Genomic DNA, 27,587 nt, shown 5'->3' on the forward strand with positions numbered 1-27,587 from the left:
GCTGCTTGGGGGAACGACTACAGAGGGGTGTGGGAGCATGAGCCAGAATTAGGGGTTGGAGACATATGTGCTGGTGGCACACAGGGCTATTCAGTAGCAGGTGTCTGAGTGTGGGAACATGCAACAGAAGATGGTGGCATGTATTTATGTGCATGTTTGTGTGTGCAGATCCACAGAGAGAGCGATAAAGACATACCTTAAAAGTCTGCTGTGCTTTTCTCTAGGAGGAAGAGCTTCCTGATTCTCCCCCTCCCCACTCCCTTCTGAGACCTGTCTCAGGTTGAGGATGATGAAATGTCACAGAAGAAACAGTGGAAGTGGAAGGCAAATGTACCCCTGCCCTGGGGAGAGCTTGCCTGGCGTGCCATTTTCCCTCATTGGCAGATCATTGGCTGCAGAGGCACCAGGGAGCATCTGACAGCAAGACAGAGAGCAATTCCCTACAAACAGCCCAGCAACTGAGACAGTTTCCCAAACCATCCATACATCATCACACTCACTGAGCCCTAGTCCTGCTTTATTGCAAATTAGTGCCCTGAAGGACTTTAAAATTCACAGAAGGACTGAGACTGGTCAAGTTGCAAAGCCCAGAGATGGGTTTTGGCAAACCAGAGATTTTGTGGGGAGAGGACATCCCAAGCAGGGTTTAGGTTCTATTTTGCTGCCCACACATGGGGGTCTAAAGTCACTTGAGATATCCTCAGGACTCCAGCTGGTCCCCATCTTATTCTCCAGAGGAAACGGGTCTCCAGTAGACTCTGTGTTGTATTTGCCAGCCCAAGGTGAACATTTCAGGTACTCCAGTTGCAGCAGACAGCATGAGTGGGCAACTTAATTGCATTCCTTGAGTAAATAAAAACACCTGTATTTCAGAGTTTCCTTATATTCTCTGTATATCTGTGTATAGGCACCTTAATTAAGTCCTTGTGTTGCTACTTCATATCTAGGTCTCCTTGCTGGCCCTGTCAACCTCCACTTTATAATCAAAGCCAGAGTATGCTCCTTCCCTGTGGCAGCCCTGTAACTTTGCATCTCAGCTCCAGTGCACATCTGACAAGCTTTCTAAGCTGGTCAGCGTGGTCACACAGCTCTTCCCTGTCCCTGTTCCCTCCCTAGCTGTTGCCCTAGGTACATACTGTGAGCTATCGAGATATGCCACCCAGCAGTGTGTAGTGGCCCAGAGCAAAGGCGATGCTGAGATGACAAAGGTTTGGCCCCTGTCAGGGAACCGACACACAAAAGGTCTCCTAGAAGGAGCCCCATTACCCTTTTCTCATTGCATGTCCTAGCACGTAAAACACACATCCTAGGACCATGGCAGACTGTGTGCTGTGTTTCACATCAGAGAAGAAAAAACCCTAGAGACCTTTCTCTGCAACGGATGAACTTTCTGCAGTGCTAAACCTGAGCTGCTAATGTTTCTGTGATGGAGACAAATCCCAAGTAGGACACCTAACTCACAGGGCTGCACCAGGACGAAGCTTCTGCTGGAACCCACTGCACAAACTAATTATCTTCCCACCCTTCCCCACTGCCCTCTAGCAAAATAAGCTAATCAAGGAAGAAGGTTGTTATTAAAACACATTTACCACACGCCTGCGTCTTATGGTCCACAGTGCCCAGTGCTGTGCCCGAGTTGCCTCAGGCAGGCACGGCCACCGAGATAATCAGCCTGTGAAGGGCACAGCTCTGCCCTGCACTGCTAGGTAGTCTGGAGCAGCAAAAATTCTCCCAAAAGGGACGTGATGGCATTTAGGGAATGGAAAGGCATCAGTGATGCTGCATGTACGACATGCAGGTACAGTGATGGGTCAGCTCTCCAGGACCAGTGCTCGGCTGTTCTCCTTAAAGGTGCAGGGCTGGTTCAGAGTGATTTATTCAATGCCATTGCCCATCTGTAGTGAAATGGGATTCCCAGGAGCCTCCGTTTCACACAGGGCTTTATCACCATCAATAGGCTGGCTCTCCGTCCCAAGAATTCCCTCCTACTCTCTGGACTAAGAGCCCCGATCTCATTTCAAAAGGCCATTGGAGAGCTGTCACATTTGGGGCTATTTCCTCTGCTCCAAAGGAGAAGCAATGCCTAGGTGCAAAATGATGGGTACTTTAGCTATACCTCAGTAGACAGATTAAAGATTATCTAGACTCAATGCAGAATGCCTAATGGGCCAATGTCACTCTACAGAGCCCCCCTGCTGTGTGCTTCCCTCTGTGTGAAGGCTGAAATGCCGTCTCCAGTTTCGATAACTACCTGAGAAGAAGTGGGAATCACTCTGTGCCAAGGCCAATTGTGGGAAGATGACTCCACTTTCCCTTGCTATCAGATGGAAGAGGTTCACAGGCCATGTGCCTGGCTGTCTGAGCACCAGCTGTGACCAGGAAGGAGTCAAACCAAGTGCTGTTTGGAGACGAGACATCTCAACAGCTGGTTCACTCCTACCTTTGCCACCATTGACTGGCAGTACTAACACTGCCAACCTGATCAGAGACTTTCAAACCAAATGAAAGGTTTCAGATTTCCTGCAATTACTTTCCCTCCCAGCATTTACATTTTTCTTCCTATTGTGTACCAACAGCATGTATCTGTAAATCTCCTGTTGCAATGAGAAATGCCCCCAAATGCCTCATACACACAGGGGTACTGAACACAGCAAGTAAAGTAGCTCTGAGCTTCCCCTCTGATGGGGAAGATCAGCCCGGATACACGTTTCTAAGGCAAAGCAGGATTTGAGTTGGAAGCCATTTGTTCTTCATGCAGCTGACCCACCTTCACGAAGATCAGGACAATTGTCATGTATATTTGACATGTAGAGGGTCTCCCAGGTATCTGAAGGCACCAAGAGCTGACCCATGGCAAGATGATGCTAAGGCAGGAAAGGATACAGAAAGCTTTTCCTATAAAAAAAGGTCCCAACTGTGATTGTGAAGACTTATTCGTCATGCCAGGCAAATGCAAAACACCTTCCAATTGCTACCTTACTGAAGGGACTCCAGTTTGCACCTTGGGACACAGCAACATGGGGAGTACAACACAGGGACAGCTGAGGGCCTGCTTTCTTGTAGTAGAAGCTGGGAGTTCACAGGATCACAGGCACCTGCCACAATCATTAAACCACTCTTCTCTCACTATGTGTTAGAGCTCAGAGTGGCACAGGACTGGGGGTGATATTCCATCCTCCTGCCCTGCTGGGTCCCTGAAGCCTGATACATACAGCCCTTCCAAGTGCCCCTTCTCCACGCAGCAACTGAGAAATCCTCCCTCCCCTGCACAAGTGGAGGAAAAGACTGGGAAGGAAAAGAGAGGAGGTGAAGGGGAAAAGAAAGAAAAAACCTCAGCCTGAAAGACAGTCATAGTCTTTCAAATAGCAGAAAGTCAAGCAAGCAAAAGACCCTTCAAAAAAAGGTCTTATTGCAGCATCTGTAGGCAGCTTATGTTACTCAAGGCTCTCTAGTGATTCAGAAGACTTTGACCAAGAAAGTTAAAGCCAGGAACGATCAATGGGCCTCTGCAAGCAGTATCGCATCGGGTTACCTGCTGAGACGAGACAGCAGGAGCTGCACTTTTTAACTTTTTCTATTTTTTTTCCCCTGGTCTGGCAATGAGTCTGAGTATGGATAACAGACTTCCCTCCCCCTCCACACTAATCCCTCACTACCTAGAAAACAACTTCTTTAAGTGCCTTTTTTTTTCCATGTCATATTAGAAATGAGAATCATAATTTCTGGGTACAGCACTACCCTGCAGTTACAAGGCAGACGGGAAGAGCTGGAGGGCAAGAGAACATGGAGGGCAACTTCCCGGATACTGGGGTAGGTGTCTGCTACCAGAGGACAGCATAAAACCCTTCTGAAGAGGGCTGTCCTTTTGTAGGGAAACCAAAAAACTCATACGACTTCTCAAGTGTCTCAAAAGCACCATATCTCCTGTTACAGCTGTCCAGTTAATCCATGGTCAGCTCAGCCTGAGTAATTGCATGTACCAAATTTCGGTCATGCCTTGACTAACCCAGAGCCAAAAGGAGTCAGGAAGGTGGCTGGTCTGGCCCATATCTAAAAGCCTTCTGTCATTGCTCCATTCATGGGGTAAGGATGCCTACAGGAGGCCACTGCATCGTATTTCCATGGCTCAGGAGTAGGGAAGCCTCTCCTGGCACGTGCTCTGCAACTGGGGTGCCACTGGGGTACAAAGCCAACAGAGCCAGCTCAGGTCCCTAGGTGAGGTTCTTGGGTGCCAGAAGGACATGCACAGGACACGCGCAGCTCCTCACCAATGAGCAGAGGAGTGCAGAGAGCAGATCCAGCTCCTGGCTCCACTGCCTTCACAGTAGGACAGACTGGTGATGCTTAAACAAACTCTGTTCCCTCAGCAGCAAACGTCAGTTCCTCCAAACGAACAGTGTTTGTTGACGACCTGCTATGCTCAGTCTCTAGAGCCAGTAAAGGCTTTGGTGGGACACAAAAAAAAAAAAAAAAAAAAAGTCACAGATGGACACGTTTCATTTTAATGAAAAAAAAAAGAAAAAAAAAAGTAAAACTTCACTTGAGTGACTTTTTATTTTGATATTTTAAGTGATTTACTAAAAACTGCAATAAAACCCCCAAATAAGAGTTTCTGAAGTCTAAATGAAACATTCCCCAATTACTAAATGGTATCAGTCCCTTCTAAAATGTCTTTCATGGTATTTTTTTTATTAAAATAATAATTGGCTACTACAAGCTGGGAAAAAAGGTTTTGAAATATTACAAGTCCTCCCAGAAAATGGGACTATTTTTCTCTCTGATTGCAACTAATAATCTGCCAGCCAAGGAGTCCCCATAACAGCAAGGGCAGATTCCAGAGCAGAAGGAGGCTGGTGCCAGCAGGGTGCATCCTCCCTTAAGGACAACTTGCACATGTTTGATTATTCATCCCAGAATTAGACAGAGGCTACGTGAGGTTGGAACCAAGCAGCACAGCCAAAATCTAGGAGTGGCAACTAACACAACAGAGCCTGGGACAGGTCCCTTCCACAGCCAGCAAGGTCAGCATATCTCTCCTTTACAAAATGTAGAGACATGGTTTAGTGGCGGACTTGGCAGTCCTGGGTTAGCGGTTGGACTTGATAACCTTAAAGGTCTTTCCCAACCTAAGTGATTCTATGTTGCCTCTCCCTATGGGGATGCTGCTGCTTTTCTGCCCCAAATATCCCTTCTTCTGGCAGCTCAGGTATTAAGTACAACCCAGAGACACTGTGCAGGACTGAAAACCTGTGTGGTTACCACGTGCACATGGATCAGTCCTTGTGCACATCTGCTCTGGAGCTGGTGCTGGGCCAGGCAGGTTTCTCAAGCCTCATTCAGCTGCAGAGGTGTTTATCCCTTCTCTGGGGGCAAAGAGCCTCAGCTTTCTCTGTCTTTCTGCATTGAGAGGGAAAGGAGGTAGAGGAGGGTAACAGTTTGGATATGGATGGAGAAAGAAGAAACTTGCAGGGGGCTTTAGAGGGTTGATCAGATATTGGATAGCATCTTCGGACACTGCTGCGACTGACATAGGAGGAAGCTGCAATTCATTTCAGGCTTAGAGAAAACTTTGCTCAGCTCTCATCTCTCTCTGCAGCCCCCTGTTTGGGCTGGTGACATTGCTGCGACCTTGCAGCCAGGCACCAAGTGCCTCTGTGCCAGCTATTAGCTTTTCAGCCTGGTTCCTCCCCCCCCACCCGGCTCCCACCCCAGCCCTTCTCCCTCCCCTGGAGACCCAGGCAGCAACTGAGCGCCACATTTTCAATTTACACCAACTAAATGATTCATCACCACCTAAAGAGGCCTGAACAGAGCCCAGGAGGGGAGCAGAGCTATAGCAGGGAAAGACGGGGGGGACACAAGATCGGGGCTAAAGATACAGAGATGAAAAGCTCCAGTGGCCTGCTCTATATCGGCTCTTCTCTTCTCGGGGCAGAAGCCAATCAATCCTTCCCCCCTCCTTTTCCCTGCAGCCGTCTGTGTGGGTCTGTCTGTCTCTTTCTCTCTCAGCAGACTCGAGTTTCTTGGTGTAAGGTTAGGACAGCAGAGATGTGGAAATCGATTCCTGAGCCCTGGCACGCAGCCCTCTGCGCAGACAGCCCAGCTCTGCCGTGAGATGATGGATGGAGAGCCATCCCCAGGCGTCCCCAGACCTCTCACGTGGTGGGAGCTGAGGTTAGCATGGAAATGGGGGTCTGGGGAAAAAGGTCTGCATCAGCCCTTGAAGTGCAAATCCCAAAATAAGAAAGACAAGAAGACAGATGCTGTACCCCATCTGGCAGCTTTCACCTGTCTCCCAGTCTACCACTGTTCCTCTTGATGGTTTATATAGGAGGAAAAGATGAGCAAAAGCTGTGCCTTTGCCCACAAGCGATCTGGTTTCCAGTACCACTCCATCCCAGGTCTTGCACAGCCCAACTGCCTCCTCCATCTCTTACACAGAACAGCTCCCAGATCAGTGTGGCTGGATTCAGCCGTGTACTGGAAAGCCCTTGGGATTTCTGGCTGGGAGGGAAGGGGGAAGGGTTAGCACTCACAAAATGCTTATGGCACATTTCCCCAGATATCCCTGTACGGGAGTTATTGATGATGCGTTCCACTTGAGGAAAAGTCTGTTAATGAATCTGAAGGGGTTCTGATGTGCAAAAAGTTCTGGTAAGAGATTGAGCATTATGGCACTCTCACCCTGAACATCTTCACAGACAAACCTTGCTGAGCGGGGTGTAATGGGGTCCTCTGCTCTCAGGGCTACCTAAAAATATGAGGAAACAGACCCAGAGAGGAACACCTGAGGCTGCACTGAAAACCCCTACCAAACTAGAACTGAAAATCAGTTTTCATTATTGCAATGGATTCTATGGAGAAGGAACAACCTAAAGTTGGATTTGACATTTGCCTTCAAATAACAAAAAAAACCCCAAACCACCACCCCCCACCCCCCACCCCCAAAATCCACAAGGAATTAATCTCAGTGACCCTGCTGCAAGGTACATCAATAAGAGGTGCCTCTCCTTTCCAGATCAGGAAGCAGAGGTTAAGTGACCAGAGGGAGGAGGGCATGGGGGTTCTGCTGTCAACCAGGTCCAGACTGCAAGGCCAAACTTCTTGAAGGACCGAATCTGTACGGTTTTTTTTTTTTGTTCTGAGTCGATGCTGCCACCCTCACTCATCACCAGCCATCACATTTCTGACACTCCTTCACAATGAGCTGCTGAGCAATCTGCAGTTCCCTCTTCCCCTTTTCTCTCTGTTGGGGGATTTATTGCTGGATGTATTGATTGCTTGTTGTCACTGACCCTGGATGGCAGGAGATGAAATATCTAACATTGCTGTGGAATAATCAACGGCCAAATCCATGCTTTGCTATACTGCTTGCACATGGTCTGTGCTGTCCTTCCACTGACAGCAAAACAGACAGTGCTTTGTAGGGCGGGTGCAAGATAAGACGAGATAGAAATGTGTTGCAGAGCTGCATATCAATTGGAAATATCCTCAGGTCAGCAGGATGAAGGGTTCATGGGTTCTTGCCTACCAGACTACAACTCAGGACTGGTTTGTCAAGGATCTCTGAATAATTCCAGAGCCTGAGTCAAGCCTTTGGACAAGTTTTGGAATGGATCACCTAGATCTGATCTGAAATTAAGCAGATTGTTGTGGCTTTGGATGAGGGTCACACAAGCTAAAAAGCATCCACAGAAGGTTGGAATATGGTACAGGTTTGTTCCCTTTTCTTCTGTTCAGGAAAGGAGAGGTAGCAAAGAGGATTGCTTCAACTGGATCACTGTCTCCACTAGGAGAGTTTGCAATGCAGCAGGAAGAATTCAGAGGTGAACTCAGTGTGAGTAGACAGACACATTGCAATATCAGGGTCCATCAGAAAAAACCTCCATCGCTGCCAAGGACACTGTGAGACTTGGAGTAACAGCACCCTGCAGAGCCACACTCAGCTGGAGATGTTTGGTTAGACAGATCCAATGCACTTTCCAGCCACTGTCTCTGCTGAGAGGTTCTTGGCAAGTGAGACCATCCTGCCACTCATAGCCAGGAGCTCAGCCAACCTGACACCTCCCTCTCAGCAGCTTTGGCAGAGGGGTGTCTGCAGGAGGGGGTCACTGGCAGTGAAGGGAGGAAACTTCAAGATCAATAGCACCATTAAAAAGCCTACAGAAAACAAAGCCAATGAACTAATCCCCCAGTCCTAAGGACACCTGCATCCAGCGCTCCTTGTGAGGTCCTGGATAAGCCAGTACTGTAGAATAATGAAATGGTGAAATGAGGTCCCTTCTTGTCCTGTTACACAGAAGTCAAAGAGTGTGGATATGCACAAATTAGCTCAGCATCCTGGCCAGGTAAGCCAAATGAGCAGTTTGGCTCATTGGTGCTCACTTGGCACAGCTGAGTTGACCCACACAGGACAAACACTCAACTTCAGGGTCAACATTTCCCCACAGTGAGCATACAGACTGTAAAGCTCTCCTGAAGAACCCCATGATGCTTACAGGGACCTGATTCCTCTTTACGGGCAATGGAAAACATGACAAGTCTGAAAGAGGAGAGGTTCAGGTAAACAGTGGAAAGTTGTTGGAGATGCTGAGACAAGTGCCTGAGCTGGGCTGCTAGTCAGAGCCAAACTGCCTTAAGCAATGGAAACAAGGTGGTCACCGGAAGAGCTGGTGGGTGGCTTGATTCACAGTGCATCAGGGTGGCAGGTGCTATCCTGGCACAGTCAGCGGACTGCGAATAAGGCAGTTGAGGAAATCAGACCAGTCTCTACCACCCTTCTCTTCCCTTGTCTTCCAAAAAATGCTTCTCAGTTAAGCAAAGCCTCCCCCAGTAAGTCCCAGAGACCTTGCTAGAGGTACCGGTGTGACTCACTGGCTCACCTCACTCAACCAGGGACTGAGGCAGCAATTTGCATCTCTGCCATGTGTTATCACAGACATTGAGGGAAGATGGTTGGCAGAAAAGCAGGGCTGGGATGGTGGCAAACATCAGCAGGTACTTACATGTTGTGAAGAACACACCATCCGCAGTGAGGGTCGCCCGAGCCCAAGCACTCGCTGCAGGTCTCATACTGGCTACATGACTCCACAGGCACCCGAGTGAGCTGCAGGAGGAAAGGAGATAACCCGTCAGGCTTTTCACAGAGCTCTGCAATGCCCATAATGACTTGATGGAGGTGCCACCCTCCCTGTCCTCTTCTCCTGGTGCCTGTCCTCCCAGTAGAACATCACTGCAGAGCTCAGTAGGCTGGGATAGGCAGAGGGATGTGGCTGCAGATTGCTTGAGAATTCAACCTGGTACAAACCCTGTCCAGATCAGAGCTCAGCCTGGCTGAGTGTAACCCCTGTTGAGATCAGCATGTGCCCTGTGGCCTTCCCCTCTTCCCCATGGCCTTCCACACTCCATTGCCAGATGACCTCACTTGCACGGTTTCAGAGGCAATGAGGAAATCAGGCAGGCTGTGTACAGGCTGTGGCGACCCGATACCCTGAGACAATTCAACATGTGATCTTCTGTAGCGAGTTCCACCCGCTGGATCTCAGTGCTCTCTCTCCTATGTTCTGGTTGTGGACCCTGCTTCTTTTGGGCTTCCTGTGACAACTGAGGTCTTGTGATGTCTTTGTCTCCTTCCCTTGACCTCCCACACCCACCACCACCGGTCCCAGGAGAGCGTTAGCTCCACTCCCCAATGCATCTTTCTAACCATCAGTTGTCCTATCCCTGGAGAGGCTGTTCCCAGGAGGAAAAGGACAAAGGCTACCGGCCTGAGTACTGAATGAGCTTTCTGTCACTGTGACTTTGCAGCTCAGGAGGCATTAGAGGCAGACCTGAAACACCCATCTACTGCCAAAATACTGCATTTTATTATCTCCTTTTTTTCTTTCTTCCTTTTTAATTAAAGTATTTCACTCAGAGATTTCAAAGACAGAAGGGACTGCCTAGCCTGACCTCCTGTCTAACGGACCAGAGACTTTGGATTCCTATTAGGTTTTGTAAGCCACTTACTTCTTTTGAAGGCAAACATACAATTTGGGCCCAATGACCTGATAGTCTCTTTTCCATTGAATAAGCTACAGAGAGCTTCTGTAATCTACAGCCGATTGCCAGTGCCTTCACCCCAGCTCATGTCATCAGGGAGAGTTTATTCCTTCAGATGATACAGTGCGGTATTATCCTGATGAAACACCACTGAGAACTGCCAACTGTAAACTGCTGAACAGTTACTTGTGACAAATGACAAGGGAATACACCTGAATCCTACTGACAATGTTTTACTTGGTGCAACATCTGAGAGAGTTTGAGCTGTGAAGTGACAGACTAAGTTTCATTCTGACTGCATCTGCAAATGAACCAAAACCTGGTCTTTATATATAAATACATGTTAGGCAAAATTCCACCTATTTATGAAAATCTGGTACAAAATTTCTGTTTGTACCAGAAATTGTCTTCCTAATCCCTAAACAGCCAACCCACATGGTAGTTGATAGACTATGAGAAAAAGCTGAAAATCCATATTTTTACATCTGGCAGGTGGCTGTAGCTTTAGAAAACGTCAGAAAGAAGTATTATGGGATTTACTTACAATTGCACCATTGCCTGTTTCAAGTCACCCAAAGAAACCAAACCAAACAAACAAAAAACCCAACCCAACACAAAATCACCTTTCTCAAATTGAATCTATTGCCATGAGCATAAGAACATAATCAGGACAGACCACAGAGTGAGGAAAATGAGAAGGTCAAAGCAAGGAGTGAGTGACTTAAACTTCTCTAAGTACCAAAAAGTTTTAAAGGTAAGACGGCCTGGCCATGAATGCAATTGTTACACCTTCCTTAAGCTTTGAGTCAGGAAGGTATCAGTTGTTCATTTAATACAAATTGTATACTCCAGGATTTCACCCAATTAGACTTATGTTGAACCCAATAATCTGTGTTGCATCCAACTTCCAAGAAGACATACAATTTTTTACAAAAAGACAGCAAGGGGTGGAGACCTCATAATTTCTTGTTGGCCATTCCCACTTGTTACTTCCACCTGAGAAAAATAAATGATTAATTATTTTTCCTTGTTTACATCTAGCTTGACCATGCCTGTGCTGTGAACATCAGAATACTTGCAGAAGAGGCAGACAATCCAATTTTAAGGATTGTAAATCTGCCATTCCTTAATGCAGGGGCAATCGATGGTGTAATCTCCACCTTGTAATTAGAAATATGTGAACACAGTTGGTATTGGCTATGCAGCTCCTATCCAAACTGCCCTCAGTTTAACATATGGTGAGGCTCCATTTATCCTCATTAGCTTTAGATAGTTTTTCTGAACCTCAGTTTCTGAGCTAGTTTACATCAGTCTTACAGAAGAGAGCCTTGGTTAAGAAGTTTAGGTCAGAACATGCACTTTTCCAGCACCTAGTTGATGCTGATCTTGAGTTTGAAAGTTCTGAGTCAAAATCCACTTGTGACTAGTATATATATATGTAAGAAAGAAGTCCTAGAGGACTAAAATATGCTATTTCTTCACAAACTGCCACAAAAAGAGTAGATAAAAAGCAGTGCCTGTAGGTATTATTATTATTATCATCATCATCATCATCATCATTATCATTATCATCATCATCATCATCATCATTATTATTATTATTATTGAATTAGCCACCAAAGGATATCCAAGCTTCTTTCAGAGGCAGGAGGAACCTACTGGGAATCCAGGTTTACATCTTTGCAGAAATGCTTCCTTTTTAGTGCATTTAGGGTACTAGGTCCCTATAGGATAGAGTTTGTATGTTGTGTGGGAGCACACCTTGCTTGAGCTGCTGTCCGAGAGAGCACAGCTATGCAGTTTGAGCTTGCGCCAAGCTACATCCCACACCCTGTCAAATACACCGGAGGAGTAGGTATGTTGTGCTACCATTCGTGTTGCTGTATTTTATTCTTGCTATATGAGATCTTTCAGGAGATCACCTCAAGTAGCTTTATTGTGAGATTAATTAAAATTGTACCACGCTGATAAATGTCTCGGGCTGTAAGTGTCAGACCTTCTAATTAATAAAGAAAGAAACTACAAAAAACAAAGGAGCTGTGACTGAAACGAAAGCCACCTAGGGGTCGTCAGCTGAAAAGAAAAAGAACATCAAGCAAATAAGGCACATCAGAGGTCTTATTTTCCTTTGGAACATAAACTGTAATTAATTCAGCTCAGCTTTCCAAGTTGAAAGTTTTGAGGACTGACCGTGCCCCCTGGGAGCAGTCAGCTTTTTATGCTGCCCCTAAAATATCTGAAAAAGAAAAGTCCATGCAGCCTCCCAGTTACAGTGCCTTTCCTTTTTCCACTGCGATGAAGGGACTAGACAATGCTGAAGGTTGAAATCTCCATTGTAAAGGAGACTGTGATTACTCCTTCCACCCCATTTTCATCCTTGGAAAGTCTAACAAACTTTCCAAGGTCATTTCTCAACCTTGGTGAGGCTCCCTACTGCTGGTCTTTCATCAGGGTGGAATAGGATTCAACTTTTTGCAGCAAATACAACCAGGGTTTCAGCAGAGAGGATTAACAAAAGCAAGGTGGCCTTCGTTTTGGGGCACTATGAGCCAGGTTAGAGTCATTTATATTCCTGCAGTGGTCATGGCTTAACTGATTTTTTGGCCTCACTGTGTTAGAGCAATATATGGATATAGGAAGAAAGTGCTGTTTTAAGGGCTTATACCCCATATGTGATGAAGCACATATCCCCGTTTTATCAATGAGAGCTGAAGCTGAAAGTGAGGTCTTGCACAGCTGAAGTAGGTGCTATCTAAATGGCTTTGAAGGTGTGGGCTTAAAGCACCTGAGCAAGTTCATGCAAGAAGTCAAGGAAAGACCTGGCTATTGAACACTAAGTTTTTAAAAGACTTTGGTTTCATTGAAATATTGAAGAAATGGAGGTAAGGTTCCTACAGATCCCTGTCCATACACCTGATGGACATCTAGGAGCTACTGTGCTTCCAAGGCTCTGTCCATAGCAGACCAGAGTGACAGATGGTCTCTGATCATCTCTGAGGTAGGCAGCATTTCCAGGGCAGTCATCCCACTACAGGATCTCCAGGATCACTGCTGTGCATTGCAAGATGTAAAAGACCCAGGAGTCTCACCACCAGCACTTTGCTTGACCAGGGTCAGGACTTGTATCCCTCAGGAAGCTTCATCATCTAGACTGTCCCCTACTCACATCTATCCAGAGTGAGATGAAACCCCAGAGCTACAGTTGGACAAGTGGTAAGGGAATCTGATGTCCTTCTCAGGGACAGCAAAAAGACAATCAGCAGGTCCAGCTGCCCTAGCATCAGCAGGATTTGAAAAGATATCTCACTTCATCAACACATTCATTCACCAGTCCCCAAAGAAATCATTCATGAGTTTCTGGCTCACAAGGACATCTTGAAAAATCTGGCAAAATCTGCAACCGCTGCACAGTTCAGAGCTCACCTGCTAGATATGATTTCAGGGCTTTTCACACAACACTGGGGCTGTCCTCACCTCTGATCCAGCCTGAATTCCAAACTGCAGCTTCTCCAGCTCCCAGCCTCACTTCCACCCTCTATTTCTAGTATGAATGAGTTATAGAAACTCATTTAAAACAAAATGATTGAGGTTTTTGGATCTGATAGACAGTAACAGCTAATCCTGTTAGAAATTTGGCTCCCACTTCTGCCATTATATATTCACAAAAGCTCCTGCTATGTGCTCAGTCATAATTTTCTGGCTCCCATTTTTGACTTTTTTATTTCAATATACATTACTTTTTTTTTCCCCTTCAACTGCCAACATTCTGGTCAAAACGTGAATCATTGCTCAATCTTTGCTGTTATAATTGGATGTTAATACAGCGGCAGGATTTATTCAGTCTGATGGACTAAGTTAATTTAAATGTACAAAAAGGCATCTTAAGTAGCCAATTTCCTTCCCAACAGTCAAAAGATACATTTCCAAAACACTGAACAGTGACTCTGTCAAGCCATGTGGGTTCTGTGAATGCTGCTATCTTTCAAGGCTCAGCCAGCCCTGAAAAACAGCAGAAAGATTAAGAGAGCAGCTTATTTGATTTCAAAGCCTTGAATAGAGTGTTCATGATAATACAGTTTATTAAATAGAGCAAGGCAAAAACACCTAAGAGACAACTGATGGAACCAGATTCTGCACCCTTAACAAGAGTCAGTGAGGGTGTTCGGTCACCTGCACAGCATCCCAGGATGCCAATTTTAATGTGGCTTTAATTGTGGGCAAAGAGACCTTGAATTCCTCTGTCATGTTTGAGTTCTTGTGCCTCATCCACCTGACCTACAAACTCATCAAAAAGCAGGAACACAGAAAAGCAAGGCTTTTCAGACAGGGAGCTGAAGCATGTCTTAGTTATACTGGTAAGAAGCAGGACTCGCAACATATAGGTGGCTGTAAAACTGGTGGGAAAGAAGATGCTCCTGCCAGGATAGAGATGAGGATCTGGGTTTGATTCCAGCCTGCCACTCCAGCATGATAAGTAAATAACTTGCCATTCCCACTGGGACATGGAATGTCATTTCTCATCAGACACCCCCAAGCTCTTCCTCTTTGTTGTAGCACTCTTCCCAGTGTATCCATGCTTACATACTTGGAAAACTGGAGGCTTTAATTAAGGAGAGTTAATTGGAAGCAGCAGTAGCTGTCAAGGGCAAATGACACAATAATTAAACTGGGGGTCAATGTCCCGCTGCGTGGCAGTATAAATTACCTGTCTAAATATACTTGTTCATCAAGGGCTTCCTACCTACAGTTGCGTGCATGCGGTTTCTCCTCCTCTCCTCTTCGCTGCCCTGAGCTGTCCTGCACATGTTTGGTGAGAGATGTCTTCACTCTGGTGTTGCCAGAGCAAATCCTCAGCCACAATCACATGCCACTGACACAAAGAGAGGTAAAGCATGAAAAGATAAGCAAGATTTGGTACCCACAGCCTCTGTGGCAACAGCCCCAGAAACTTTTGGGGTAAGGCTGAGAGGTGTCAGTCCTCACCAGATGCTCTACGATGAGATTGCTATTGCTGCTCCTACTGCAGTGCCTCCCTTGGCAGGACGTTGCCTTACAGCTGGGTCAGAAAAGCCACATTAGGTGTCCTCTATGTAGAGCATACTGGGCTTCATTTCTGATCCATCAAGACTGTACAACTTGCAGCTTGTGGGGAACAGCTCTGTCATGGGAAGTGTGCAAAGCAAGGGTTTCACCCACTCACCGAAGCCTGTCTGCAGCATCAGAGTCTAAGCCTAAGCTAGAAACCCAGGCTCTGCTGAAGGAGAGACCTTTTGCAGGGCAGGATTTGTTGGCTCTGTGGTTTAGATGTCTACCAGGGATGAGCTAAATCACACCCTGGATGTGCCTATGCCTATCCACTGAATAGAAAGGAGTCTAGACAGCCAGGTCAGGTGGAGACATTTACAACGTACACAGCAAACACTGGGTGAGGTGAATCCCACATCAATGCCATACTTAGTTCCCCGCTAGTCCTCTAATCTTGCTGCTGCAAACAATCCCCAAACATGCTGGAGGTCTCCCCTCTTCCTAATTATAACCCCAGAATAACCAGTCACAATACAAAATGCATTTCTTTATTCACTGGGAGAGTGATAGAGGAAATCCACTGTGTTACATAGCTAGAAAACGGTTCCAGGAACTCAAAAAACCTGGTGTGATGACACAGACTGTTTGAACAAGTGCCTTTCACCATCTGCTCTGTAAATACAGCCCTCCTGCTTTGCTGCAGCCAAGCTCATTCCTGCTTTCTGTTCTGGCTTTATTTACAAAGGAACAAGCACTCAGATAACAAAGATTATCTCAGCCCTTTTCTTGAAGGTTTGGAGGCTTCCCAGGTTCCCCCTTCAGAACTGCTCAGCCTACCCCTAGTGCTGTCCCCTCCTTCTCCTTCTTCTCTGAGAAGTCTACCACTCTGTAATGACTCTTATCCCAAAAGCATCAATAAACCAGGGGAAACTAGGGACACACCATCCTGCTATGAGTGTGGCTGCCAACCTGGAGATGGAAGAGTGTGTGTCCAGATGTTTCAGCATTGAATCTCATTCAGATTGCCTCCAAATTCACTCTTTTTTTTTTTCCTTACCAAGAACGCAGAACTGTTCCTCAGCTGGGATAGCAACAGTGCATCTCATTGGCACTGATGTGCACAACTAGGAATCCTTGTTCCTTGTAAAAATCCCAGTTCACCAGCTCAGAGGTGTGGAGGGAGTGTCAAGTGATTTTACCCAAGCCTGATGAAACCAGCCACCTTCTTACTCGCCCTGCAAACCACCAGCTCTGGCGAGCCTTCTCTGCCTGTAGCATTCAATCTGTGCTGCTCCCTGCCAGGCCCAGGGAGCTTCAGATACCCCCTGCCTTGTCTACCACTAAATCTTTATCTCATGATCAAGTGTTTCAGTCTGCAAACAGTAAAACAGATGAGGTTTGGCTAAATGTTTGTGTTCACAAGCCTACAAAAAAAGAGAACCTCATGTCACAATTAATGCAAGGCCAGCCCAGGCTTAATGACAGCCAGTGCCTGTGTGGTTACTGAAGCATGCCTGCCAAGCAAGGGGTAGGTCGTTACCCAGGTGCTATAAAGACTATATATAGATTTAACTGGGACCTGTAATGGAATTTATGTCACTGCAATGGGCTTTCTTAAAGTCCAGCATCTCTTGAAGGCTCCTGGTGGAGGCGTGAACAGTTAAAACACACAGGGAGAAGTTAATAGTTTTTTCTACTGGTGACGGCTGCTTCCCAGGTCATGTTGTTCCACCATCTTTCCAGATGTTCTCATCCTTATCCTCAGATATCAAGGAGCATCTTCCTGCAGATTCATTCTCCTCAGAAGCCCTCAGGTATCCTATCATGTCACCTGTCCATTCCCATCGATGCAATCCTATCACCACTCCAAATCCCTTCTTTATACCCTTATCATCTCCCCAGGCTAAGATATCTTCCTCCCATTGCCTGGAAGATTTTTGCCTCTTCTTGCTCACCAGCCACCCTCACCTCCCCCAGGTCTCTAGCTCCACCTCTTGATGACCCATGCAGTTCACGAAGGATGGATCATGTTGATCTAATTCCCTTGTGCAGGGTACGACCCATAGAAACACTATAAAGCTACATAAATTGTGGCAGTTTGAAAAATGCCCTTTTCTTCCATTGAGATCAGACTTCACATTCCCCATTATACTACATAAAAGCAGCCATACTGGCTGGGAACAGCACTCCACATATCCCAGTTCCTTGCCTTCAGCCATGGCTTCATGGCACTAAAGAAAGCATAAAAACAGGGTAAACATTTATGATATGTCCCCAGTAGCTGCTCAGACTTTGGTTCTTTTAATTCAGGGAAATCTGTGAGTCTTATGTGTCCCTATGCTGTAACCTGAGCAGATCTTTCTTTAATTTTCCAGTGCATCCTTGAAATCGCATTGACTTTTCCCATCCACAGCCTGCTTTGGCAGGGAGTTTCACAGGTCCAGAGCCCACTGCTTGAAGGAATGACCTCCTTTCATTTGTTCAAGACTTGATTTTCAACAGTTTAATTTCATGCCCTCTGATTCTTGTATTTGCAGAGGTGGTGAACAGTCACTTCCTATCCATCCCCTTCTGCCATTCACAATTGCACCAGTCTCTACCATACACTCCAGCTCAACTCTTCCCAGCCTGAGGAATTCCTGCTTCTTCAGCCACCTCCCATTCCATACCTATGATCACCCTGGTTCCCTTTCCCTTTTGACCATTTTTTTATCCTTGCTGGCCAAATGTTGGGCAAAAAGAGAGGCTACTTGGTGGCCTAGGTCATCTCTTTATAGCCTTCTCCACCTTCTCCCCTCCCTGGACTCTCAGGCACTGACCACATCAAAAACTGTTAATCTACTGCCTTTAACAGGGTGGCATCTCTCAGCTTGAGGCACACGACTGTGCATATCCTTCAGGCTCATCCCAGCTGAGAAAGAAAACACATCAGCTTAAGCTGTGATTAAGACTGCTTTATCGCGGGCTCAGGGAATAGCAGGTGACTCATAAAGCTGTGTGCACTTGATTGCTTTCAGTGGTGTGAGCATACGGTGGTATGCTCCTCAGAGGCCATGCTTCTTGCCATGCAAAGTAGCATTTGTTTTCTTCCCAGATACGCTCACACGTACCCCCACTTCGGCTTCTCTCATCACTGCTGCCTCTCCTTTTAGAAGTCAGTCTCCATGCAGTGCCATCAAACCTCAGCTGACACCAGCACCACAGCCTGCCACCGGCAGCATCAGCTGGAGTGGTAGCATCAGCTGAAGAGTTATGAGGTCATGCTGGTTAATTTGCAAACCAAAAACTCAAGATCTGAGGCAGGGAGAGCCATGATAACCTTTGCTTGTAGCTGATCCTGAGCTGCAGCAAACATGTGCTAACCCAACCTAGAGACACAAAATTGGGATTTTCCAGGGCTGTTACATACCTCTGCCTCTCCCGAGCACTCACCACCAACAGCGTTACTGCTTCAGTCAAGAGTTAACCGAGATCCACAGAGAAAATTTGAAGCAGGCTCTTCATGAGCCCTTAAATGTCTCAGTTTATTAAACAAGAGAAAACCAGATAGAGCTTTCTGCTCAGCTGATGCCTGTGAGAGCTCAGTGGGCCCCTGAGATTTGGGTGGTAATTAGCACTGCCAAAAAGACGATGACCAGGGCAGAGGTGCAGGCAACTATGTTGGGGCACATATATTTGCCTTTAGGTATCTGTTTGCCTTTAGACACTTTTTGTTTCAGCGTGGAATAAGCAAGAAGGTCCTAGCAAAGCCCAGCTCCCTCTGCAGCGCTTTAATTCACAAAGGCCTTGAAATTCAGAATTCCTGCTGAGTGCAAAGAGGGTTGCTCCATCCCAGCCCCCAGTGCCCATATTTCAATGAATTAAGTACATAACCTAGTGCAGCAAGCACTACACATGTTTTCCCAGCTTTCTCAGACATTCATCTTGCCATAAAATGAAAGTTCAAGGACATTTAATTCACGGATCATATAAATGCATAGCATTTAAGGTCAGAAGGGACCACTAGATCATCTGTTCTCACAGGCTACTCATCCACCCTTATACTGAACCAAATAATCTGGTTTTAGCTAAAGCATGTTGCCTAGAAAGACTTCTTGTTTCAAGGTGAAAATACGCAGAAATGGAGAATCCTCCATTTCACGGGCAGCTTGTTGCAGTAGTTAATAACTCACACCAGAAAAAGCTTGTATATGCCTTACTCTTCAAGTGAATTCACGAGGCTTTGGCTTCCAACCACCGACTCTTATTTTGTTTTTCTTCTCTAGATTGAAGAGCCCTTTAAGCCTGCTGTTTCCACCCCATGAAGATGTTCAGACATGCCAATTGAGTCATTCCTTGACCTCCCTTCTGATCAATTAGCAGACTGAGATTCTTTCAATCCCTTTGAGGTAATCAGACCTTCCCGCTCCCTGCAAATAATATTTGTGGGTCTTTAGTGCTGCTTTTCTTCTCTCAGGGCTGTTTTACAAAAGGGGTCTCCAGTGCTGACCACAGAGCATGACTACTGCTCACCCTACTCCCTTACACTCCTCCAAGGATGCAAGGTGGTGCCAGCCTGTTTCTACTATAGGCTAGACTAGGACAAACCCTTTGCAAGGATGTAAAGAAACGACTCACTCATCCATTTCAGTCATTGCTTTCTAGGACACATCTCCCACTTTCCAGCATGACCTACATTCCTTCTTACGAGACAAGGAAGTTTGCATCTGTTTTCTTCGAGGGAGCCAAAGTCACCCAACAGCTCTGCCCTCATCATTGTTAATGCTGAGCTAATCATTGTGCCACTGAATATTTTATCTGCAGGATTTAATATCAACTTCCCACTCACTCATGAAAATTTTCAATAGCTTTGGACCCAGTATTGATCCCTGGAGAATACTATGAGGAAAACCCTCAGGCTTTTTGAGAGCTGCCAAGTACGAAGCCATTTCAGAGACGTCTTCATGCTATTTTTAGCTGCCTTTTTTTTTAAGGGAGCAGGCTGTGGTGTTGACTCAAATGCTGTACAGAAAGGTAAAGAAGGGTATCCACATAATAAAACTTCATTATTTCCTTGAAGAATGAATCACCTGCTTTCCCAAAGAATGAAAAATGCCTTGTTTTCCATAAAAAACATGCTACTCAGCTGCTAGTCGGCCCAATTCAGGAGCAAGCATGAGAAGCTTCAGACTTATGCAGGGACTTTACTAGTTAATATTACCCCTTCTAGCCACCACAAATCACTAAAACAGGGTGTCTTACTGATGCACTTAAATTAGGAATATATTCCCTAGGATATTCGATGTCAGGCATTTCAGGTCTCAGGTGTGCAAAGTCACACTCAGAGGGGCCCAGCACTAACCAGTGCCTATATATTATAGCTTTATACCTGGCTAAAATACCTTGGTGAATAGCCCAAATTTAGACAGGATCAGTCTGGGCACTGGAAATCTGTGGGGTTGTTAGGATATGCATTTCCTGAGACTGAGGTGACCCCCAGAATTGTGGTCACCCTGTGACTACAGACACTGCAGAGGTGCAGCAGCATTGATACAGCTGGTTTTGCTGCCATCCAACAGCACATCCTTTCTGCTGGCTCCTGGTGCTAACGCTGAATTCACGCCTTTCCATGGATCCCACTCTTTGTGCAGGAGCACACCAGCGTCTTCATTTCTCCAATCAGCTTCTCTTTCCCGTGTCCTCCTGTAATTTTTTCACCTTTTTCTCCAGCCAAAGCAGAAAGCTGAGACTCCCACTGCACCTTTTTTTTTATGGAAAGACATACACAGCACCCAGATTTTTTTGGGGAAAACAACTGGTACGAGGATCTGTAGAGAAACAGAATTTTAGTCCCTATAGATAACTGATTTAAACCTGATTTAAGGCCTGGTACTGCTTTGGTACTGTATGAAACAGCAAGATGTCATTTCAGCTTCTGCTGCCAGCCACTGCTGAGCAGGACTGCTGCCCGAGGAGCCAAGGGCCGGGTGGGGGGTGGGGGTGTGTGACAGTATTGCACAGGACAGCAAGATGCACATGCCAGCTGTCCTGTGCACAAAGCACAGAGACCCAAGAGACACCCACAAAGCCTATGCCAACTCTATCCAGGTGGTTCCCAAATTGTCATATTGAAAGAGAGCAGGATTAACCTACTGAGTCATGTTAAAGGAGCCCTCCACCTAGAAGATCAAAGGCACATTGGCCCCATGTCTCTTATTATACCTGCCTCCTTTACAGGCATCCCTTACAAAAGCCCACAATCTGATTTGGACTGTGGGATTTGCTCAGGTACATTTCACAGTGCACAACACTCCATAAAAGAATAACCCAAAACCAACCAACAACAACTAAAAAAACCCAACAACCACACAAAAAATCCCAAAACCAGAACACCAACCCCAAAAATACCCTTTTGCCCCTGGCCACAAAGAAAGGAACCTCATTTGGCACATAATGCAAGGGGAAATAAATGACTGCAAGGAGTAGGGCCAGGCCCTCGGAGAACCCCTCTGAAAAACAAACCATGCCGTGCAGGTCAAAGGACCCGTTCCTCCTGTCCACCTCCAGCAGCCAGGACAGGGACACTGCCTGACTCCTGGGGCAGCTCTGGCACCTCCCGGCAGGGCTAGCTCACGTGCACAGTGCTGGCACGGCAAGTGATGCTCATGCCTCTTGGCAGGATCCTGCTGACCCTCCTGGACCCTTTTATCTGGGTCTCACCCACATCTCAAAGAGAAGCCAGTGGCTTCAAAAAGTTTGGAGTCTTCTTGCAGAGCTCAGGGCATCTGACTTCCCTGTCTCAGTAGCAGTAGCAGTGACCTCCTCATTGCTCCTCTTTACTCTTCCTTTTTGCCAGGTAATGTGAACACATGAACAAAAGCACCAGCACTCTTCACCTGCAGTCCTCAGAGCCATTCAGGAAGGGAATGAGGAACAAAAAGCATCAGGGATTAGAAGAAAGTCAAGCATAACACTAAAGTGGCTGTCTGAAGGTCAAACACACTTAATGCTTTTATTGGCATGAGAATTGACACCAGTTTCATTAAAGCAATCTAACCACTACCTAAATACTGCCGTGGCCACACATACCCTTGTTTGAAGAAACCCTGTGATGCATAGACTGGCCAAAGTGGAGGGAAGCTGAGGTAGCTGAAATCCCCTCTCCTGAGGTCTGTGCACTGCATCTGGCATCCTTTCAGCTACAACAGGCTTGTAGCACCCATAGGATCAGCAGAGGGGACCAGAGATACTGATCATCCAGCATCACACTCCTTCTCATGCGTGTGGACACATGTATGCACGCTCCCATGCATGCACACATGCAATCCTGGCAACCAGCTTACGGCATTTGCAAGCACTGGCAGATTTATACCATACAGAAAGGGGCTACGAGGAACATGTTTTTTATTTATCAGATTCTATTTCACACTGGTGAACCATAAAATTCTAACTACAGCTTTTCTCAGTCTTTTACTGATCTATGATATCTGTCTGTCTGTCTCTTACCTATCCGCATGCATGCAGTGTGCTGGCAATAATGTATGTCCTGAAGGAATGGTATCACCTCTGCTTCCAGAGGATTGCAGCCTGCCTCATCCAGAAACAGCAATCCCTGCCCCTGCTTTATTAACCGAACAGCAGGCGTTGAGAAAAACCCTCACCCACACAATCAGGAGAGTGGTTTTCTCAGCATTTGTGGAGAGCAGGAACTTAGGAATGTGTAATAAAACTAGAGGACAGCTGAGAATCAGTTTAAAATCTCGCCAAAATAATAGGTGAGGAGGAGAGTTTCCTTCCAGTTGCCTGGGATTTTACCTGAGGAGAACTGTGTATCTCCTGCTTTAACTTCATGAGTTAAAATATCACCTTTTTGAGTCATGTTTTAGAGAAACACAAGAGTTCATGCCCCTGTTCCTTTACCTTCTCCAGAGGACACACAAATTCTATAGGTAGCTGGCACAAGGGAGTGAAGGAAAAATGATGCTCTGTGTAATTTTATCTTTTGTTTCAGCCATTCCTCCTGAATCAACGTCTTCAAACATCCTTCCCTGTTTGGAGATCTTACTTATACCTTTGGAGACAGAAATAATTTGTGAAGGAGGGAAGCCCAGCCAGGTAGGAGCACAGCTCCAGTGCCTCTCTGGCCAGGGACCCACGTCTGAACAAGTTATTTAATCTCCATTTCACTTCATCTAGCCAAAGCATCTCTGAAAGGGACATAAACACCATCTAGGACTATTTCTCTCCATTGCTTATGAATGAAACCTACAGCCGAGGTGGGATGAATCCGGAGCATGCTTTTTTTCTGCCTGCACAGCAAGGGTTAGAGCATATCTGCAGCTCGCAAGGATGTGGAGCTCTGGGACTAGGGGGATTGCCTGGCGCTGAGGGTGGATGTTTAGAAAGGCATGTACTGAATCCCTGGAAATATTTAGCTCAGATGGTTTGTTTTCCTAAAAGATGTGCAGTACTGCTGAGCTGGGGGCTCAGAGCAGCCATCTCCCTGAGGAGTTCTGCGACCTCAGTTATGCAGATCACATCAGACAGTCACACTGGTCTCTTTTGGCTTTCAAGTCTATGAATTTATAAGTAGTTGCTGAATAGTTTCAATGATAATTGTCAGCCTGCACTGAAAAGAGCTTAGCTAGGCATACAGACCTCATGTGAAGTGAAAAGTTTTTATTATTATTATTATTGCAGATGGGTTTTGTCTTGCTCAGCTTTAAACTCCATTTTCCCTATCAGGATATAGATTTCAGAAGACAAGTTGCCTGACCCAGTGACCAGGCCTGTAATGGGACTGCTACAGTAATTGCCATATTTGCAAGACAAGTACGAATTACTACTTCTAGATTAGCTATGCAGACAGTGGAGATGAAGTTTATTGTTGCCCTAAATGCGTTGCTTTCTGCTGATGCATGAATGTTCCAGCAATTAGTTTGCTGTGTTAGGGTCCCTTTTTCCACATATTTTTCCTGGGGTTTTACTTGGAGTTTTTGTGAATTATTAACAGTATCATTACTGCTTTTTTTTTTTTTTTTTACATTATTGCAGATTTTGCAATTATTAATTTTCCATTACTAATTCCTCCACTAACAAGAATCCTAAACATTATTTTATTATATAGGCAATTATGGAAAGGGGTTCTGTATTCAAATGACCTGTAGTATCAACGAGAGTATCACTGGCAGTTCCTACTACTTAATCTCTCCTGAATTCCTAAGTTTTAATTCAGAGTATCCTATTAAAATTCATGAACATTTTTTTGTTTTATTAATGAGAAATTAGACTGACTCAACAGTTCCCCCCAAAACCATGTCTGTTCTCTGCAGAAATCTTAATCCTTTCATAAAAGAATCTAAAGAATTAATTTTCTTATGACTCGTAATATGTCTGATTTACTGGTCTGATCTCAGTAAAATTCCATTTCAACAGAAAATTTAGTCATAGTTTAGTATTAGCATCTCCATTTCCTTGGCTTTGTTGGTGATTTTGGGTGGGTTTTTTCGTACAATTTGTAAAGCAGAACTTGATGCATGGCTCTTCTTGAAAAGGATAGCGTGGAGACCAATTAGTCAACCTAGAAACTGGCAAACTCCTCCTCAAGTGACTACATGACTGCCACAAAATGGCAGCTAAATAAAGATCTATCTAGCTTTTAAAAATATTAACCTTTTTGTTGACGCTGCCATTTATCAGAAGATTTATTCTTTGAATGACAAGATAGATACAGCAAAAAGCAGAGCTAAAGGCCACCAGCTCCCCCATCATCACACAGATGGGCAGCAAATGCCCAGGGGTGCTTTTAAGCATAAAGACTGAGCAACCATTTTGGCAAAATAACTGAGATTAAAGCATGATTTAGAAGTTTGGTTTGCATAAAATGCTTCCTTAATTACTTAGAAATTGACAGACTTATTAAAACCTAATATCCACTTCTCTCTGTCTCTTATTTCTGTTGTCAAGCTGAGCCAGATGTTTCATCAAAGGTGCGAGCATCCTGCAAACGTCAAAGCCTTGTATTAGGTATCTCTGTATTCCCTAATACCTAGAGGCTGGTTTATAACCTGAAGAACTGCAGTTAAGGCTTCTTCTAAATTTTTGGTTTAGGAAGGTTTTAATTAAAAATCATGTTAAAGCACTAAGCTCCAAAATATTTTTATTATTATTTTCTTTTTGCTTTTCTTGCAAATGCCTGTCCATGGATGCTGTTTAGAATGAAAGCTTGAGGGGGGGTGGGGGGTGGGGGGGTGGAATAACCACCTTATTCACTGTCCTGGGGAAATTCTCTCCTGCAATGAACCTGCAGAGTCATTGCCAGTGGCCACTGCAAGGACTGAACCGTAGGACCAGTTGTGGTTCAGGCTGGCTGGGAAAGTGCCTGCAGAAGAAATTCCATGGGGAGATGCTGGTTCACTGAATTCAATTCATCGAGCACTGACAGATTGCAATGAGCTGTTATTAGCTTCAGCACATCAGAGAGGGAGTATAAAACTTCCAGTAATTTGCAAGTTGTGCACCTGAACTTAGAAATGCTGAGCTGTTTTTGGAGCAAAAAGAATAATCTTTTCCAGATAAACCTTATTCCAGAAAAGAATTAAAGGATCAGGTGTTATGCTCAAAATACCTGTGTTAGCAGTTTATCTGGGAGAGTTGTAGGAGTGGGTGGCAAGCAGTAATTCAGACCCAAAGCACTGAAGATGGACAGTCTGAGGCAGAACAGTTTTCAATAGGTCGTCATTTGAATAAACAAATATTGTTGGCAAGCATTAATAACCCGTTAGCGAGCAGAAGTCTGGGAGACCTGACTGCAGCACAAACTACTCTGTTCCTGCTTGGGAAATTGTTGCCTCTGAAAGCCCAGACAGCTTCACATTTTCAGTGGCAAAAATGGTGAGCAAGGGAAATTAATTTTCACCCTTGATGAACTCAGGAGGTAAGGAGAAGAAAAGATGAGATTGAGAGGTGCTCTTCAAACTGTCCACCAAAGGGAAGGAAATGGAAACATCTACTGGCCATTAGACAAGCAGTCCCAAGTGTGGTAAACAAAGCTAAATTCCCAGAGCAACCTTTAGCTCCTCTAGCTGCTGGCTGTTGATAAGCTGCCGACAAAACCCACGGTCTACTGCAAGAGGAATGGGGCTGGGGTGCAGCTCCATCTTTAACAAACTGTTTTGCATTTTTACCTTTTCTGCATTGCTTTCTCCAGGTCCCTGCAATCACTATTTCTTTGTCGGGCAGGACTGTGTACTTGAATATCAGCAGTGGTGCTTGTGGCGCAGGAGCTCACCTCGTCTGTGGGAGCTCAGGCTTGAGCTCACCATGCTCACCACACAAACCGATCTTGCTTGTAAAGCACTGCTCTGACATGTCCTATTGCTGTGAAGTGAGGACACTGACCACACTGACCTCTTCCAGGGACAGTGTGCCACACAAAACGCAAAGCTAATAAGGCACAATTGCCACTGGGGCAAGTGACCTCTTTGCTTCCATGAAAAATGCCTGGCTTTCCAGGCATTACTCGTTTCAAGGACAAGGTTTAATAGCTGGTCTGCGGGAAGGAGCTGGGAAGGACAGGAAATCTGATCAGATGAAAGAGGTGGGTCTATCAAACGGTGCTCTGAAAGCACTGTGCAGCCTGATAGCTCGGATTTTATTGACTGACAACTTTGAGAGTCTGAAGAAAATCCCTGTGCTCACTGCTCTCAGGTTTCCCTGGGGAGTTGTGAGTGTATATCCTTATGTCCCTTTCAGAGATGCTTGGGCTAGATGAAGTGAATTGGAGATTAAATAACTTGCTCAGACATGGGTCCCTGGCCAGGGAGCCACTCGAGTTGCGCTTCTACCTGGCTGGGCTTCCCTCCTTCATAAATTATTTCTGTCTCTAAAGCCACGTCAAGAAGACAATAAACCAACTTCTGCATAGGTAGTTGACCAAGGGAATAAACAGACTGACAAGGAAAATGAAGCAGCAGAGCTGGGTAGTTTATAGGAAAGGTACAAGGAGTCCATCTCTGTGTCCTCAAGTCCTGAGCCACCGGTTACTGGAAATGGAGAGCATGTCACTGTTTTCTCTCTTTTGAAGCTCTCTGTTACATGTTCATCACCAATCCTTATTAGAAAAAGCTTTCTAGGCTGGAGACACAAAATCATGGAATCACAGAATAGTTTGGTTTGGAAGGGACCTTTAAAGGCCATCTAGTCCAACCCCACTTCAACGACCAAGGACATCTTCAGCTGGATCATGTTGCCTTGTCCAACCTGACCACAAATGTTTCCAGGGATGGGGCATCTACCATCTCTTTGGGCAACCTGTGCGAGTGTCTCACCACTCTTATCATAAAAATTTCTTCCTTAGATCTAGGCTGAATCTACACTCTTTCAGTTTAAAGGCATTTCCCCTTGTCTTATTTCTACAGGCCCTTGTAAAAAGTCCTTCTCCAGCTTTCTTGCAGGTCCCCTTTAGGCACTGAAAGGCTGCTGTAAGGTCTCCCTGGAGCCTTCTTTTCTTCAGTCTGAACACCCCCAACTCTCTCAGCCTG

At 45.6% G+C, this 27,587-nt stretch overlaps 1 protein-coding gene across 2 annotated transcripts in view; it reads right to left on the minus strand.

Moving 5' to 3' along the window:
* PLXNA4 (plexin A4) overlaps nt 1-27,587 on the minus strand; it is a 456,052-nt gene that overhangs the window by 147,601 nt on the left and 280,864 nt on the right. For both annotated transcript variants that reach the window (XM_005236707.3, XM_027785664.2), the window contains exon 5: nt 9,006-9,106. In XM_005236707.3, the coding sequence (XP_005236764.1) occupies nt 9,006-9,106 (101 nt within the window). The remainder of the gene's footprint in view (nt 1-9,005; nt 9,107-27,587) is intronic.

The sequence above is a fragment of the Falco peregrinus genome, chromosome 6, assembly GCF_023634155.1.
Source record: "Falco peregrinus isolate bFalPer1 chromosome 6, bFalPer1.pri, whole genome shotgun sequence".
Classification (NCBI taxonomy): Eukaryota; Metazoa; Chordata; class Aves; order Falconiformes; family Falconidae; genus Falco; species Falco peregrinus.